Genomic DNA, 16074 nt, shown 5'->3' on the forward strand with positions numbered 1-16074 from the left:
TCACTTCGCCTATCGGTACAACGGGCTCGGGAACTGACAGCTGTTTAAATAGTGCTCATGCAGCGGAGTAGTTTAAGGGAAAATGAAATACTATAAATAATTGAAATCGCAGCACGAAACGCAGGCAGAGCAGAGGGAAAGAGGGCGACCCAGAGGAAGCTGGCAGCAAGAGAAGCAATAAGGACTTCTGCCGAAAGCCAAACTAAACAAAAACATCCACACCTCTGCACCGTGCCACCATGCCAGCAAACAGAAGCTGTTTCCGACCTGTTCTGCCCTGCTTGGCAATCCCGGCTTCGCCCACCACCAGCCCTCTGCTGCCAACAGCTCCCACTCTCCTGCTGGGGACCCCCTGGTGCCCAGAGATCCTGGCCTCGCTGACCGGGAGACCCACGTTTCAAATGGCCAGGGTGTGACATCTTTCTCGAGAGACTCGCAGGATGAGCACACGCTTTGAGGGCTGCGCAGACACCCAGCAAGGTGGATGTTTTGCCCTGGGGACAGCTGGGCCCGGCAGGAGACGGCAGAGAGCTGAGGGTGCTCTCCGGAGCTAAGCGCTGCGGGGACCGCGCCGTCCCCAGCCCAGCGCGGGGTCGAGGAGGGAGGCTTCACGGTGAGCAAGTCACGAGATTCCTCAGGGAGTGGTTCATTCAGAGGGCACGGAGCGATACCAAGACCCAGGTAAAAGTCCCCGTTAAGATTTCTGTGCAATTCAAGAGCTGCTGTACTCAGAGATAAGATGGGTATCTCGCCTTACACAGCAATCGATTGACTTTTAGGGGTCAACTGGCAGGCCTCACCAGGTTCCTCTTGTGCAATGCCAGCGGTTGGAGGGCAAAGCCTGTGCCAGGCACAGCGGTCAGAATTCAGCCCAGCTCCCAGAGCCACAGGAACTGAGAGCAGGAGGTGGAGGAATCCTGGTGCCGAGGCTTCTGCGTGAGCAATTCAGCTCGAGAGCTCCTGCTCTAGAAGCACGTCACCAAGACAAAAAGAGACCACGCTTCTTGTTCCGTAACACGGGGCTGGAAACACTGTTAGCGGATCCAAACCCACCCAAACGTCATGGCTGCTGTCAATACAAAGCTGTTCCTTTCTCTTTCTGCCATCCTCTGCTTCGTCCGTGGGGCAACCATTAGCTGCAGACACAAAGGGAGCAAAGAGCCTGCAACAAGAGCCTCATTAAACCGACCGTGCAACCGGATTTGTTTTGGAGCACAGCGCAGTCCTCCGCGCTGCAAGGCAGAGCTCTTGCTGGGGGAAAAAAATAGATCAAATTTAAAAATGTCTTGCATACCTTAATATTGCAAGCAGCTCCTCAGTCAGGCTTAAAACAACAGCATTATCAGCCGAAAAAAAAGAGAGCAGAAACTCTCCCACAACGGCAGCCCAAATAAAAAAAGGAAAAGGATGAAGGAGGCTTCAGATCTGCCCTGGATAAAATGTGTGTCTCTGCTTTAACCTGCTGTAGGGAGGGGGAAAAAAGGAAATGGGATAGCAGAGACCAGAAATCAGATTTATTAGGGCCAACCAGGTAGATGAAAGACAGATGATCACCAAGCAGTTATGTCTCTATTTTGGGATGAGTTAACTTCTGAAAACATCTAGTCAGCTTTAGCATTTTATACACATGAAATTAGCGTCCACACAAGAGCACTCTCCTGAAACGACAGGATTTAACGTAGCCGAGATAATTATCTAGATCCTTCTTTATCCCATTAGTGGTTTTCATTCGCGTCCTGGAACACCATAAGCGGATTGTTCAAGAATTATTTGCCATCCGCTGTTTCAATCCCGATCGGAATTATCTTTATACCTTGGTATGAAGAAAAGAGATTACATCCCTGCCGGGGCTCGCTGCAATGCCCTCTTTTCTGAGGCTCCTTTTATCATTTTGTTCTGCAAGGTAGCGAAAAGAATCAGAAAACAATTGCCATGGACATGACGTTGCCCTCTCCTCCTCCTCTTCCTTTCCCACGTGTGCGTTTGGGAGGAGGCTGAGGTGGGGGCACCCACATGAGAATGAAGCTGAGCAGGACTTGGTCATCCAAAGACCCAGGATGGGATCCAGAAACGCTCCCAGCTTCTTTCTGCACCACAATCCAATAATAATAAAGAGATGAAACTCTTAAAAGCAATTAAACAATTCACCGTGTGCAACAGGAAGCAGTGGGATTCGCTGCAAGGAGAGCCCCCGGGGGCGGATGCCAAATGTCGCCGTCCGTGCTCTCCAGCAGCACGTCACTGTGCGAGCTGACAGAGAGAAACCCAGCGTGTTTCGAACAGCCAGCACCATCCCTTGCTTCAAGGCCCAAACCACCGTGGGCCAACATTCCCCTCCCAGCCACGAGTTTTGCGTTAACGGAGGAATTACACCTCCTTCCAGGGACGGCCGGGACACTTCTCACCTCCCCGTGGGCACCCACGGCAGGAAACGAGGAGGCTCCTGGACGAGACGAGAGCTGTTGTTCCCCCTTGTAGAGACATAAGAAAGTAGGTACGCAGACCTGACGTGAATAAAAAGGCCTTTTTTTTTTTTTAAAGCGTGTTTTACAGCTTCGTAATGAGATCTGTAGGAGAGGTATCTCTATAAACAAGTTATTAAAGGGGGGAGGAGGGACACAATAATAGCAGGTGCCAATTACTCAGCTCCCAGCAGACCCTTTCCAATTTCTCACCTTCCCCCAAAGCAAGATGTGCCGCTGCACGGCAGCGCGTTTGCCTGCGAGCGTAACACCCTTGCAGGGTGTTTCTTCTCCCCCCCCCAAAACAAGGATGCATCGCTGCTGTATCGCCACTGCCCAGGGGCAGTCCCTCTCCCCACCAACCCTGCACCAGAGGAGGGACCAACACGGCATTACGTTATTTTGAGAAGAGCGGAGCAGAACGGAGTAAATAAAACAAAATCATCTCTTTATTTGACTACAGAGCCTGACCACTCCTACTGCCAACAGGAACGGCGGATTTATAGGCTAATTGCAACTGCCAGGTTTGCCCCTCTGCAAATATCTGCTCAGTTTCAGGAACAAAACCCCAGTAACAATTTCGTTATTTTCAGGCAGCAGCACAGTTTCCGACAGTAAACGTTCACATTGCAACCGGAGCCGTCAGCGAGATCCCATCCTCTGAGACGAGCACACCACGGCAATGATTAATATTGCAAATGTAATCCGATCCTTTAAAATCATTATTTCCAAAATCAGCAAATAATTACCAAGGCCTTCAGCAATCAATACTCAAGATAAATAGACAATTAAATTGCAAAAAGAAACAAAAGAAAGTAGTTAATATTTGCCGAGGACATGCCAAATACACTTTTTCATGGTAACCAAATACTTCCAGTAAATAGATATTTTAGCTCATTGGAGAGGCACTTTCAGAAAGTAATAAATTAATCTAATAAAACCGACAGACAGGGTGGAACCAGACGTTAATGAAACACAAACTGATCTATATGGAGCCAACCCACAATCCATGTCCTAATTACGCTCATCAGCCCTTCTGGTTACTTACCCTCTCCTCCCTCCCAGGTCAGCCTTTTAGCTCGGGGAAAACACGTTTCGTGCCTCTTCCCGGGAGCGACAAGGCAGAGGATTTCAGCCATCAAGCTAAGAAGTTTGCACTCAGCTAGATTTGCTCGTTTCCTTTTTTTTTTAAAAAATTTAATACCTCTCCATCCCCAAAGTCAGCAAATTAATCAGCTTTTAAACATCGCACTTGCTTGTCCTCTGGTTTACTTCAAGCTCCACCTGCGAGGTGTGGGATAAGCACTCCCAAAGTCCCACAGGCCACCCAGCAGGCACGAGCATCCCCTCCACGCGGCACGCTTAGACCTGGAGGGTTCAGCTCAGCCACGGCACAACATTAAAACATTTTCTCTTCTTTTACTGCTTTTTTCTGCTGACGTTTTGCTGCACCTGACCCCGCCATCACTCGCAAATACCCACAGAAAGAGGGACACCTTCCTACGGCTGCCTTGGGGTAGGATTCGTGAACCAGTGGGGGCTTTATCAGCGGGGTGGGCGCAGCCAGGAGGAGTCAACAGCTCAGCATCTCGCACCCTGATCCCAGTCCCCATCGTGAGGGAGGTTTTGGTGCTGCCCAAGCAGAGGGACCGGCACGCACGGACCACGTGGGACATCAGACACGAGACTGGAGGTGGAGGAGCTGGATGCTGGAGGGACTTGGAGCAAGCCCTGGTCTGTGCAGGACCATCACCGCCTCCTCCCCCCGCGGCCTGCTCTGCTTCAGGTGGGCATCTGGGAAAGTTCCTGGAATGGTGGGTAACTCAAGTTGGATAAGATTAAGAGAGGGAGAGACACGTGAGAAGTCCGTCCTGGTCATTTTCGACAAAATCAAAGGAAGAAGAGAGAGAGGAAGATGAGGGAAATGGAAGACAAAGAGGAGAAGATATCAAAGACAACACCAGAGAAAGCGCAATGAGAGGCGGCACGAAAAAGGAATAGTTAAAACAGAAAAGGCGAGATCAAACAAAAGCAAAAAGATCAGCCTGGACACGGCGGGGAGGGAGGGGAGGCCGCCGCCGCGCTTTGGCCAGCACTAATTGACTGATTCACTTGACAGCTACTTTTCCGTGGCAGCTGCTAAGCCTGAGAGCGTAACACCACCACGAGTGGCCAGTGAACGAGTCCAGCCGTCCACCAGGCAATCGATGCAGTCAAATATTTCCCTTGCTCTCCACGTGCACGTGGTGACACCCTGGGGACGCGCAGAGCCTTCCCTGGCCGCTTCTGCGCCAGTTCTTGTCCTGGCAGGGCGGCGTTCCCACTGTGCTTCCACTAAAGCAGACTGTACAAACACGCATTGCTCTCACAGGTCACCTCTCAGTATTGGAAGTGTTTCTTTGATAATTTACAAGGGCTTTCGAAGGCTACGTGATGTTTTTGGTACCACTCCTCCTACCTAAGGCACGGAACTCCTCGGAGCAGTGACTGCACACCCAGGATTCGCTGCAGCAAACAGACGGGCCGCCAGTGACAAAAAGGTCTCTGTGTTACACCCAGTTTCCAGGAAGCTCTCGCCACCACAGGGAGAGAAGAAAAGCCCGTGTTCTTCAGGGCAGACCCGTGGATGCGGTCAGGATTATCTGAAACCTCCTGGAGGAAGAGGTGCGAGGCGGGCCAGGCTCTGCCCCAGCTCGGCGTCTGTCCCGCTGCCAGCAAGTCCTAAGGCACGAGCGTGAGAGGCATGGCTAGAAGTAAATGGACAGCACGACCCTACTGAACTCATAATGGAAAAAAAAAAAAAGACAGGTGGAGATTGGTTTTTGCACACAAGCCTCTTTAAAACCTAATGATTTACATGTTAACACTACTGCTGCCCGTTTTAAAATAAGCAGAACTGAAAACAACTCGCGCAAATGTGCCCGGTTGCCTCACCACACGGCTGAGCCCCCTGTTTAGGCAGGGGGCACACGGCAGAGGAGGGCAGGGACATGAAACGCCAGCAGGGTCACCCCACGGTGGGGTCACCCCGCAGCAGACGCGGTCACGGTGCCGGCTGCGCATCAGCGGCGCGTCCACGCTACCGCACCGGTCCTGGAGGCTCGGATGCGGCTCGGCACCGAGAGGAAAACAGGAGGAAAAGCGGCCAATGCCACAACTCAGGCAGAAAGGGATGGTCTGAAACAGAAACCCGCCCTTCCCAGATTTTCTTGCTTTGCAAGGGAAGCCTGACGCGAGCCGTTCTGTGTGAGGGCTCAAAAACAAAACAAAGAAGGTCACCGCTGAATAAAAAGCCCCCGACACCTCGATTAAAATAAAAAAGGCAGAAAAACGCATTTCCCTCTGTCAAAGGCAACAATCCTCTCCCCAGACCAGGAAGCTATTAAGCAGATGTTTGATCACCAAGCTCCGAAAGGCTCTCCTTCCAACAGGGCTCACCTCCGAGCCCCAGCCGAAGCCCTTTCTTTCTTTTAATAGTTTCCATAACCCCTTAATTTGCCCTCCCCGCAACGAGCTCCGCTGACCCCATAGGCTTCCACTTGTGAAAACGCTTGATCCAAGCCTGCAGGACGCCTAAATCCAAGGGCTGGCAGAGAGGCGCGAGGCAAGGAGAGCTGCCTGGAATACACCAGAGTTTGGGGCATTTTCCGTTAACTCACTTCTAACTCAGCTGCAAACCTCGGCGAGCATTCAGTGGTGCCAACCGCGGGTAAGCGTTCGGCTGGCTGCCGCAGAAGCGAGTTCACGCCCCTACAACGAGGCCGTGCAGAGGTTTTCTGCAGTTCAGCCCCAAAGAGGCTTCAGCCACGGCTCCGGGTCCACTTTTTCCCCCGGCAGGAGATGCTCTTCTCCACCCAATGCACGTGGCAGGACAGGACGGGATGGGATGGGATGGGCATTCGGCCAAGCCTCGGCACAGCACCAACCCAAGGGGCTCCCAACGCTCTGGTCCGCAGGGAGACCCGATACCCGCAGCTGCGCTTCCCCCAGCGAATAACCGGAGTTTATCAAGCGAAGCAGCTTTGCCCAATTTATCACTAAAGCAATTTCTTCATAATTTAGCAGGCTTCAAAGCTTTCTGGAGATGACTGGCAGCTTCACTTAAACTAGCAAGCTATAGATGTGCTTTACGTTAAACGCTAAGTGAATAATCAATGAACATCCAGGATATAAGCACAAATCAATGATTTCTTTCAGATGAATCAAACGGAATCACAAATTAGAAATGGTTTTGTTCTGTAGGAGAAGTAAGCCACGAGAAGCACTTGATATAATGGGGGGGGGGGGTGTTAACCCACTCCTCTCCTACATCCTGCCGCAGCCTCTGTTGTCGCAGGAAGCACGGCTCCGTCCTCCAGACCCCTGTGACAAGGGGGTGCTGTGAATGCAGCTGAGCGACTTCCCCGGGGAGGGATATAGCACAGCTGGGGCCACATCCAAGTCCCCCACGTCCCACTACCCCAGTCTGGAGAACGGCCCCTTCCACCAGCAGGGATTTAAGCTCCATCACACGACGACAGCGCTTCGTGCCAGAACACCAAAGGGACGCAAACAAGTGCACGTGCGGCACAGATTAAGTTTAAAAACCCAACAAAAACTGCCGAGCAATATAAGCAGGAATACAGCTGACTCCAGGCAACGAAAGATTTGATTTGATAAACGCGTATCAACAGACTGCGTGGGGCCATTCGTTCTCAGGATGAAATTTGGACAAACCACGGGCAGGATAATTCTGCAAATGCCGCCGCTTTCCAGCCACGCACTGCACACAACTTTTGACGAGTGCCACGCAGACCAAGCAGGGGCTCTCAGAAACACTCGTATCTTTTTTATTTGTTATGCATTTTAACGTCAAGTTTCCAGCACCGAGCCCCGACCCGCACCTCCTCAGCCACCACGAACGCACGCTGCAACTGCTGGTGAACGCTTCAGGGAGGCTCCAGGTGGCAAGGAAAGCCCCCAGCTCAGAGCAGGGCTGTTGTGTGCACGGGGACCGCAGCCGGTGCCCCCAGGCCTCCAAGGGAAACCACAAAGCCCTGCAGCCAGGTGGGTAGAGGAGCAGGGAACAGAAGTGAAAGCACAGAAACGGGAAGCCCGCGTGCTGCGGCAGGAGATACGGCTGATGGAGCCGTCCCCCGAACTGCGACTGCTGCTTCTGGAGAGGGTCCGAGTTCACGGCTTTCTGCGCTACACCACGAGACTTTGTGCAGGTGCTCAGAGACACCTCCCCGTGCCACCGCTGCCTTCGCTCCACTGCTGGCACCGGCAGCCCTGAGGGCACCTCCAGCCCTCTCGCAGTCCGGACAAGAGCAAGCACATTGATGCGGGGTCACAGCTCCTGGTGGGACCACACGCACCTCTGCAGGGGTTCAGCATGTGTCCCCCCTGGTGCTCAGCCCCACCACAGCTTGAGCCTCCTCAGCCCCGCTCCGGTGCCGCATCTCGACCCTGCCGGCAGGAAGAGGCAGCGTTTGCTTTTGCGGACCACGGGGTCAAAACTTTGCTAATAACCACATCGCGGCAAAACACTATTAGCGGGGAAACAAACCCTAATTGGGTACAGAAGTGCAGCTCTGGAGCTGGTCTGACCTGTTTTATTTTCTTTCACTTAATTGTTTTGTCCTCCCAAGAGCTAGGTAACAGACAAGCAGGCTCTGCGATGCTTTCCTCGTGCTTTAAAATCATTTCATTCCCCACCTGAGGCAGCGCGGGCACCTTCCCTGCCTCACCCCGAATGCGAGCATCCCACAGCTCGGGGGCACCGGGAGCCGTCCCCAGCTGACGCCGCAGAAGGCTGGGAAACACAAGGCCTGTCGTGAAGAAGAAGGGGACGGGGATGAGGAGGATCCGGGATATTATAAAATAATCAGCTTAACTACAGTTGAAGTACTTAGACAATAACGAGGACTCAAGCAAGAGCTAACCTCTTTATCAAAACGAAATCACATCAAATGTTCTTCATTTCTTTGTTTCCAGGCACGACATCCCCGGGACAAAGCTAGGGATGCAGGAGGGGTCTGAGCTTCCTCACGGGGGTGTCTCATTGCTGGGAAACCCGACAGTGAATTGGTGACCGCATTTAAAGCACGGACAGGGAGCACAAAGTACGGCACAGGGAACCCATCCCAGACGGGACGCTGCCCGGCGCTTTCGTTCAGGACTTGGATTTCGGCACAGACGACATGCCGATCGCGCCGGGAGGTGACAGCAAGCTGAGAGGGACTGCCAGCCCGCGGGAGGACAAGATCAGAATTCAAAACCATCCTGACACTTCAGAAGCCTGAAAAAAAAAAAAATAAGGACGCTGTTCAGCAAGGACAAGCGTGAGGTAATGCGATTTGGTAAGAATAATTAACCGGCCGAACACATGATGGGGGATGAAAAGCAGGAAAGGTTCTGGAGAAGAATGGCTGGGGGGCAGATGGGATTAAAAAAAATATTAAATGCGAGTCATCTGTGGCAAAAGTAAAAAGCAAACACTTTGCACTCGATAAGGATCTCAAGTAATCCCTCGTGCTTCTGAGCACAGGCACGGCAGCGGTTCGGTCCTGTATCGCAGCTAGTGTCACTCTTCGGGAAGGTGACAGCCCAGAGGAGAGCAGCGAGAACAACCGCAGACCAAGCACACACGACCTAAAAGGAATGATCAAAGGAACCGGCACAGCGTGATCGATATGGGCAGGGATTAAGGGGAGACGCAGTCGCAACGTCCAAATATCCAACCAGCTCCTGCAAAGGAACTTCCCTGCACGTGGCCGAAAAACGGACAAGGAGCAACCAGGGAACCAAACTGAAGGAAAAGGCATCTCGGCTTTGCTCATAAGGAAAATCCAAGGCTAGGGCTGTTAAATGTCCGACAGATCGGCTGGGGAGCTCAGGCATCTCTGTCACTGAGGTTTTTATGAGGGAACAGGATAAACATCTGTCAGGAAGGGCTTAGACATCGCCGATCCCGCGCAGGGGCAGGAGATGGACCGAATGACCTCCCAAGGTCTTCTCCAGCTCGTAGCAGCCCCATACGCACACAAGTGACCACAATGCCCGGAAACCTGCTGCGCTGACACCGCCTGACCCACGTCGTTTGTAACCTGCCGCAGCGAGCGGCAACCTCCAGGTGCCGGAGGGAAACGCGTACGCCAGCGAGGTCCCACCAGGAAGGACGGAGACGGCGGCACCCAGGGTCATTATTTCGACACGTGAAGCAACAGCACCTCTAACGGGGTGACCTCCCCCTGCCTGCCCCACACCTCGGAGCAATTTGATCACGTCTGGGAGCGCTGCGGAGGGCCAAAGGGCTGGGCAGTCGGAGCAGCGTGCTGCCGAGCCCACCGCTGCAGGACCTGGAAGAGGCGAGCAGCCAGCGCGGGAGCGAGAGGTCCCTGCACCGCCGTGCGAGGCAGGCACGATTCAGAAGCAGCCGCCAGAATTTTCCTGCAGGCCAGGATAAATCCGGCGCGTTGCTTTCGCGAGTGGCAGGGTGGGAAAAAGTGACTGTGATGCCGTCAGGAAAAGCTCGCGGCGACAAACTCCTCAGTACCCGTGCCACGGCAGGACGGGCTCTGCACCCCTGCTTTGGCTACGCAGGGCAAAACCGTCAGCAATTTGTAAGCGACGAAGCCGACAGCCCTCGTGCTGCAGGGCTGATCCCAACCTGTCCCAAGGAAGTTCCCCAGCCGCAGCACCAAGCCCCGAGAGCTGCGTGCGGCACAGGAAGGGCGCTGCCACGAAGCCCCCGGCAGCAGCAGCAGCGGTGCTGGGCTCCCCCCTCACCTCTGGCTCCCCAGGACCCCCCAAGCACCCGAGGGTGCCGAAGCGCTGGGATCCCACCTCTCCACGGGGATGCGGACCCAGGGGCTCCCACTGCCCGCAGAGGTTCTCACCACGAGCGTGGGGACGAGGCGCGTCGCAGCAGCGAAACCCAAAGCGCCCTCGGGACCCCCGGACCCCCACTCCCCCCCCGGGCTGCAGCACCCTGCAGGGGATGAGCGGTGCCAGGGTCAGGCCGCGCAGGACCCCACCGGGTCGCGATCCCACCGGGTCCTACCGTACCGGGGGGGTCCCCCCAGCATCCCCCCGAGGCAGGACCCCCCCCGGGCTCCATCCACAACCCCCCGCAGCTCCGCATCCCCAGCACCGAGCCGGGGCTGGCTCCCAGCACCCCTCCACCTCCCGCAGACCCCCCCAACCCCGGGGCGGTACCGGGCCCCCCCCCCCCCGCCCCCTCCCCGAATTTACCTTTGTGCCCGCCGAAGGCTCCGTACCAGGAGAGCGAGAGCAGGGCGCAGAGGCAGCCGAGCAGCAGGGTGAGCGCCGTGCCGCCGCGGAGCCTCATCGCCTCCTGCCCGCCGGGGGCGGCCGCATGGCCCGGCGGCGGCGGCGGCGCGGCCCCGGCGAGCGCGGAGCGGGGGCGCGCAGCCCGCACCCAGCCGCCGCGCCGGGCCGGGCCGGGCCGGGCCGAGGGGGCGGGGCTTAAAGGGGCGGGGCCGAAAGGGGGCGGGGCCGAAAGGGGGCGGGGCCGAAAGGGGGCGGGGTTAAAGGGGGCGGGGTTAAAGGGGGCGTGGTCGGGGAGGGGTGGGCGCGGGTGGGGAGCGCCCCCGTGCGGGGAAAGGTGGGGGGGGGGGGGGGGCTGGGGGAGAGCCGGGAGGGGGGAGAGGGAGAGGGGGCAGTGCGCGGGCACGGGCGTGGGGGGTCGGGCACGGGGTGGGTGGGGGGGGTGGGGGGGGTGGGGGGGGTGGGAGACCCCCCCGTGGGCTGTCCCGGGTGGGAGCTTGGCCCCCTCGGGCAGGATGCGGGAGGCAGGGGGAGGGATGCGGGCACCGGGCCCGGTCCCAGGCTGGGGGTCCCGGGTGGGGGTCCCGGGTGGGGGTCCCGCAGGAGCCCTCCACCTCGGCCAAGGGAACAGCCTGAGAGCCAGTCGACGCCAGGGGAGTATCGCAGGCGGACGCTGCGGCCTCGTAGGCCAGCATCTGTCTTCCGAAGGGCTCGGCATTCAGTGGTTATGGCCCTAAGCTGCCGGCCGGGGTGAAGGGCAGAAGGAACGGGATGTAAATGGTACTTTGGCTGGGCTTTCTTCTGCGAATGGCTGCTGCTTTATTTCACTGTGGGCAACGAGAGCTGTACGGCGAGGCCGGGCTCGAAATGATGAGCGCACGCCCCTCTGCCACCCAGACCTGCCCCTGCTGCGCTGCGTGCGGTCACACCTGCTGGCAGGAGTGTGGCCGCAGCCGTCCTGCTTCGCTCCCCGGAGCTCTCTTAACCATTAAAAATCACGCAGATGCTGTAGGACTGCCTTTCAGCGATCAAAGTCTGCTGCTGGAAATGTTTGGAGCGATCAGACAGCGATGCAAAGCAAGGCCTGCACGTGCCAAGCGCAGCAGCACGGGTGATGCTCAGGGTCTGTCCCCGTGCTGGGGCATCGCTGTGGTGGCAGCAACCTGTGCACACGGGGGAAGGCAGGCACAGCCCCTGCCCGCAGGAGGCGGCCCCGCATCCATAGCCACTTGTCCAGTTTGTACAATAAATCCCATTTTCAAACCTTGAAATGGCAGCGAGCCTCCGGCAGGAGGAGCCGGCAGGGGGAGCGCTCCGGGAGCCGCGGGGCACCCAGCATCGATGGAGCGGGGCTGGGGCACCCAAGGGTGTGGGATTTTGCTCAGCCCCGGGGAGAGCAGCAGCACAGCAGCACCAGCATTTTCAGCACTAGAAAAAGCAAGTGACCCTCAGCCGCTCTGCTTGCTCACCCTAAGGCCATGTGCAAAACACCACAGCCCGCGAGGGGTTTGCTGCAATTAACAGGGGAAACTCTGCAGGGGTAGCAGGTGCGTAATAGCTCTTGTGGGAAAGGCGCGTGAAATCTTACGGCCATCCGAGTTTAGTCAAATACCATGGCGCATTATGATGCTGAGTGTTTATTTTCAGATGTGCAAAATGCTCCTACCGCATGGGGTAGGTGGTACGCATGCAGCGGGAAAGAATAACGTTAATAATTTCCACAAGAAAATTAAGTAGGCTTCTCCCCAAGAATAAAGCGTAATCTAATTTCTGCCGTTATACATTGTCTTCATGGAAGTCTGAAGAAATGAATGAGCTTTATACCACCATTGCATGACAAAAACCTTGGGCTCCCTTGGAAGAAATGAGGGACTGAGCAAAACTGTCAGCCTGGTTGTATCAGTGTGGCAAAGTTCACACTGACTCGTAAAGGCCCTCCCCCACCTTGGTTTTGCCTTTATTCTGTTATAAAAAATGGGTAAGTTTTGAACCTTCTGGGTGCTTTTTCAGAGCAAAGTTTAAAATGTGAACTGCAAAGACTGTAAACCCCAAAAAGCAAATAAACAGAGAGAACCTGTTTTTTCAGGTGATCTCATGATCTTTGACCAGTTGATGTTGGCAGTACTGAGCACGCTGCAGAAACTAGGGCTGTCTGCTGCAAGCACTCCGAAAGCAATCCACAGGTCCCGAGGCCTTTACAAAAATTAAAAAGAGAAAATATATATTAGGTCTAGATAGAAAATATAATCCAGATTTATAGCTGATTTTATCTAGCTCTCTGAAGAGCTTGGCTCCAGAGCTTGACTCTGGCCCAGCTGCAAGCAGGTCGGGCCCTGTCCTTCCCGGGCTGCTCTGCACAAAGCACGAGTGCTATTTTGTCAGAAAACACAGCCTCTTCATTTCCTGTGTGTTTATAGGTCACTGCGTTCAAACATCATGAGGACTTGTTTTACTCATTAATGCTTTAATTCGGGGCGAAAGCCATAAATCACGTTCTGAAAGTAAGGCTCCCTCCAGGTTGCAAAAATTGCCATCTCACCTGTGTAAACATGAAATTCTGACGTAGTTGCACAACACAGGTTGCATGCTTCTACTTTGTGCCTGCTATCTGCTCATTTTTCCTATATGCTCCTCTCAGTGCCAGCGTCTTCTGCCCTTAAAAAGAAGTTTCACGTTACACCAATGACAAATGGTGTTGAAACAGATATCCTGTGTAAACACCCTGATGTTTCAAAGCTCACCTTCAGGAAAACCTAACCTCGAAAATGAGACAGCAAAAACCCAGCGTGGCTTTCCCTTCCGCCTGCACTGTAGAGAAAGGCAGATTTCTGCATCCACTTTTCCAGAGCAATGTTTCTGATTATGACCCTTTCACCCAAGAAGAGCGAAATTTCTATATTAAAAAGAGCTAGATTTCTATATTAATGTATTATGCATATTTATGTGTATAGATGTATACAAATATGTATATATTTCTAAAGTCACAGCAGCAGGAGACGGCTGAATGTACGGTGAGCGTGACCGACCCTCACAGCCCAGCTTGGCTCGGCCAAGAGCTCTTCCAGGGCCGGGTGCCCCGAGCACCCTGCAGCAACACCGGGGCCTCTGGCATCGGCTGAAACCAGCACAGAGCAGACGAGCAGCGTTTCCGCTGGGCTGGAGGAGAAAGGAAGCTGTCACGGGACAGGACTGAGTCACCACTGTCTGACCCCGCACATCCAGAGGATCCCGTGCCTCTCCAGAAGCCTCCGGAAAGAGCCGGCGCCTGCTCGCTGCGGGGTGCCGCGCCGTCCCTCCAGGGCCAGGGGTCCGTGGGGGGCACCCCCCTGCCCCACCAAGCAGAAGCCCCCTTGGGTAGTGACGGGGGAACTGATGGGGCCTCAAGCCAAAGCTGTGAGTTAGAGAATAATTCCCTCTGAGAAATTACCAGCAGCCTCTGTCGTGGTCTGCAAGCGTGGAAAAGAGCAGACCCCCTCCTCTCCCCCCCCCCCCCAGTCCCACCGGGACTTTGCTGTCAGCACGAAAAGCTTGGCCATAAGGAGCACTGCTGGTGATCATGCCCTCAGAGCAAGCATCTCACCAAATATTTTTAAACACTTCCCAGCAGAAAGTGGGTGGAGAGAGAAAGCAGAGAGCTGCAGGGATGCTAACTGCTCCTTTTTGAGCCCTTCCTCTGTAACTTCGATATTTTCAACTCGAACAGCTTTTTTCCCATCCCCTTTGCTGTCCCTCTGCTACATCCATCTGTGTAGCTGCTCAGAAACTAGGGTTGCCAAACCGCTTTTTTCGGCAGGGGTTGCTGCGATCGAACGCTATGGAATTCCTAAAGAACCGTAAGAAAACATCCACGAGGCCAGTTCTTCACGCTGGGAATCCCACACCCGGGTCCTCCAGAAAACAAGAGGGAAAAATGCCCCAGGCTAATTCGAGCTCCAGCCAAATCTCAGGCTGCAGAGCTGTGCGCAGGCAGGGTTTGGTGGGGAGCCATCCGTCCAGCTGTCCAGCTGTGGAGGCAGAAGGACACGTTTGGTGAGTGCCACGGGAATGGAGCCCAGCTCCTTGCATCTCCCTCCGGGGGCTGAGAATCCCCCGAGGGCACATCCAAGGGCTTGGGCACTAGGAAATGCTGGGAAATCCCCGACCTGGAGGAGGAGGAGGAGGAGGAGGAGGAGGAGGAGGAGGAGGAGGGGACACGCTGAGTCACCCTGTCCCGTGATCGGTGAGCTAAGTTAACCACAGGCTGGTGAAAGCCTTGTTTTCTTTATGTTTTGAAAAAAGTGCATGATGTCACGGCCAGAAAGCTGAGCGTGACTCAGCAGAAGCCACCAGGAGAAGGGAAATTCTCCCTGGCTTTTGGCCCCTTCCATATTTGCCAGCTGGATTAAAGTTCACAAGGAGGAAAAATAGGATTTCTGGTGTTAACGTGGTGCATCGACTGATGGTTATAAATGCATCTATTAATGTGGAGGTAAAACCAGTGTGAAAAGACCCAGCAGCATGGGGACGGCCCGTGGTGCCTCAAACACCTGGGCAGGGTGATGGAGAGGGGAGTAAGGAATCGGCCCTGCCAGCACGAGAGCAACTCGGTGCCTCAGGAATGACTGTGACGGAGCTGGCTCCCAAAAGACAGGTCCCTGGCTCTGTAAATGAGACCAAAAGTGGCCGTTGGGGTCTTCAGAAATAGGGCATGAGATGGCTGTGCTGGAGGTGACGCTTGGCAAGGCAGATTCAGCACAGAGTCCTGTACTGCGTGCCCTGCTACTGCCTGCCCCTCTTCGGATTTTATGGAAAAAAAAAAACAAAACAAAAACACACAACGATATCAACCTAAGCAAACTTCACCAACATTTCCAGAAATAAGGCTAGACACAGCAAAGAGATGAAAGGGAAGGTGCGCACCCAAACCTCCCAGTATTTTGTGCTGTGAAACCTTCCCTGAGCAGCAGCATTCATGTCTAAACATGAATCCTCTGGTGTTTAAAGTTTAACTCATCACCTCATGGTGAAGTAACGGCCACATCATGCACAGGAATCAACATTCTTAGAAAATATTTGAAGTTAGAAAGGGCAACCCTTTGTACTATAAATACTGCTTTCCAGAAAAGGGTTGTGATTTCAACATCGCCAAGCGTGTGCCAAAAAAGTACCCGTGTGGCCCAGTGCTTTAGCACAGGTACTGCAGGTCAAGATATACGCTACCTGCCCACCACGGAGGTGAAAACTTTCCCTCTCTTGGTTGTGAAGGGCGGTAAGTCTTGACACGTGTTCCCTAGGTTTTCATTACAGAATCCCAGAATCATTAGGGTTGGAAAAGAGCTCCAAGATTACCCGGTTCAGCCAT

At 54.6% G+C, this 16074-nt stretch overlaps 1 protein-coding gene across 1 annotated transcript in view; it reads right to left on the reverse strand.

Annotated features, from left to right (window-relative positions):
• The window catches only part of MGAT4B (alpha-1,3-mannosyl-glycoprotein 4-beta-N-acetylglucosaminyltransferase B), a 44919-nt gene extending 33997 nt beyond the window's left edge, over positions 1 to 10922 (reverse strand). Inside the window, exon 1 of the mRNA XM_080554900.1 lies at positions 10698 to 10922. Within this exon, the coding sequence (XP_080411026.1) occupies positions 10698 to 10794 (97 nt within the window). The 5' untranslated portion in view covers positions 10795 to 10922. The remainder of the gene's footprint in view (positions 1 to 10697) is intronic.
• Between the last annotated feature and the right edge of the window lie 5152 nt (positions 10923 to 16074).

Source organism: Anser brachyrhynchus (genome assembly GCF_964034855.1).
Source record: "Anser brachyrhynchus genome assembly, chromosome: 14".
Classification (NCBI taxonomy): domain Eukaryota; kingdom Metazoa; phylum Chordata; class Aves; order Anseriformes; family Anatidae; genus Anser; species Anser brachyrhynchus.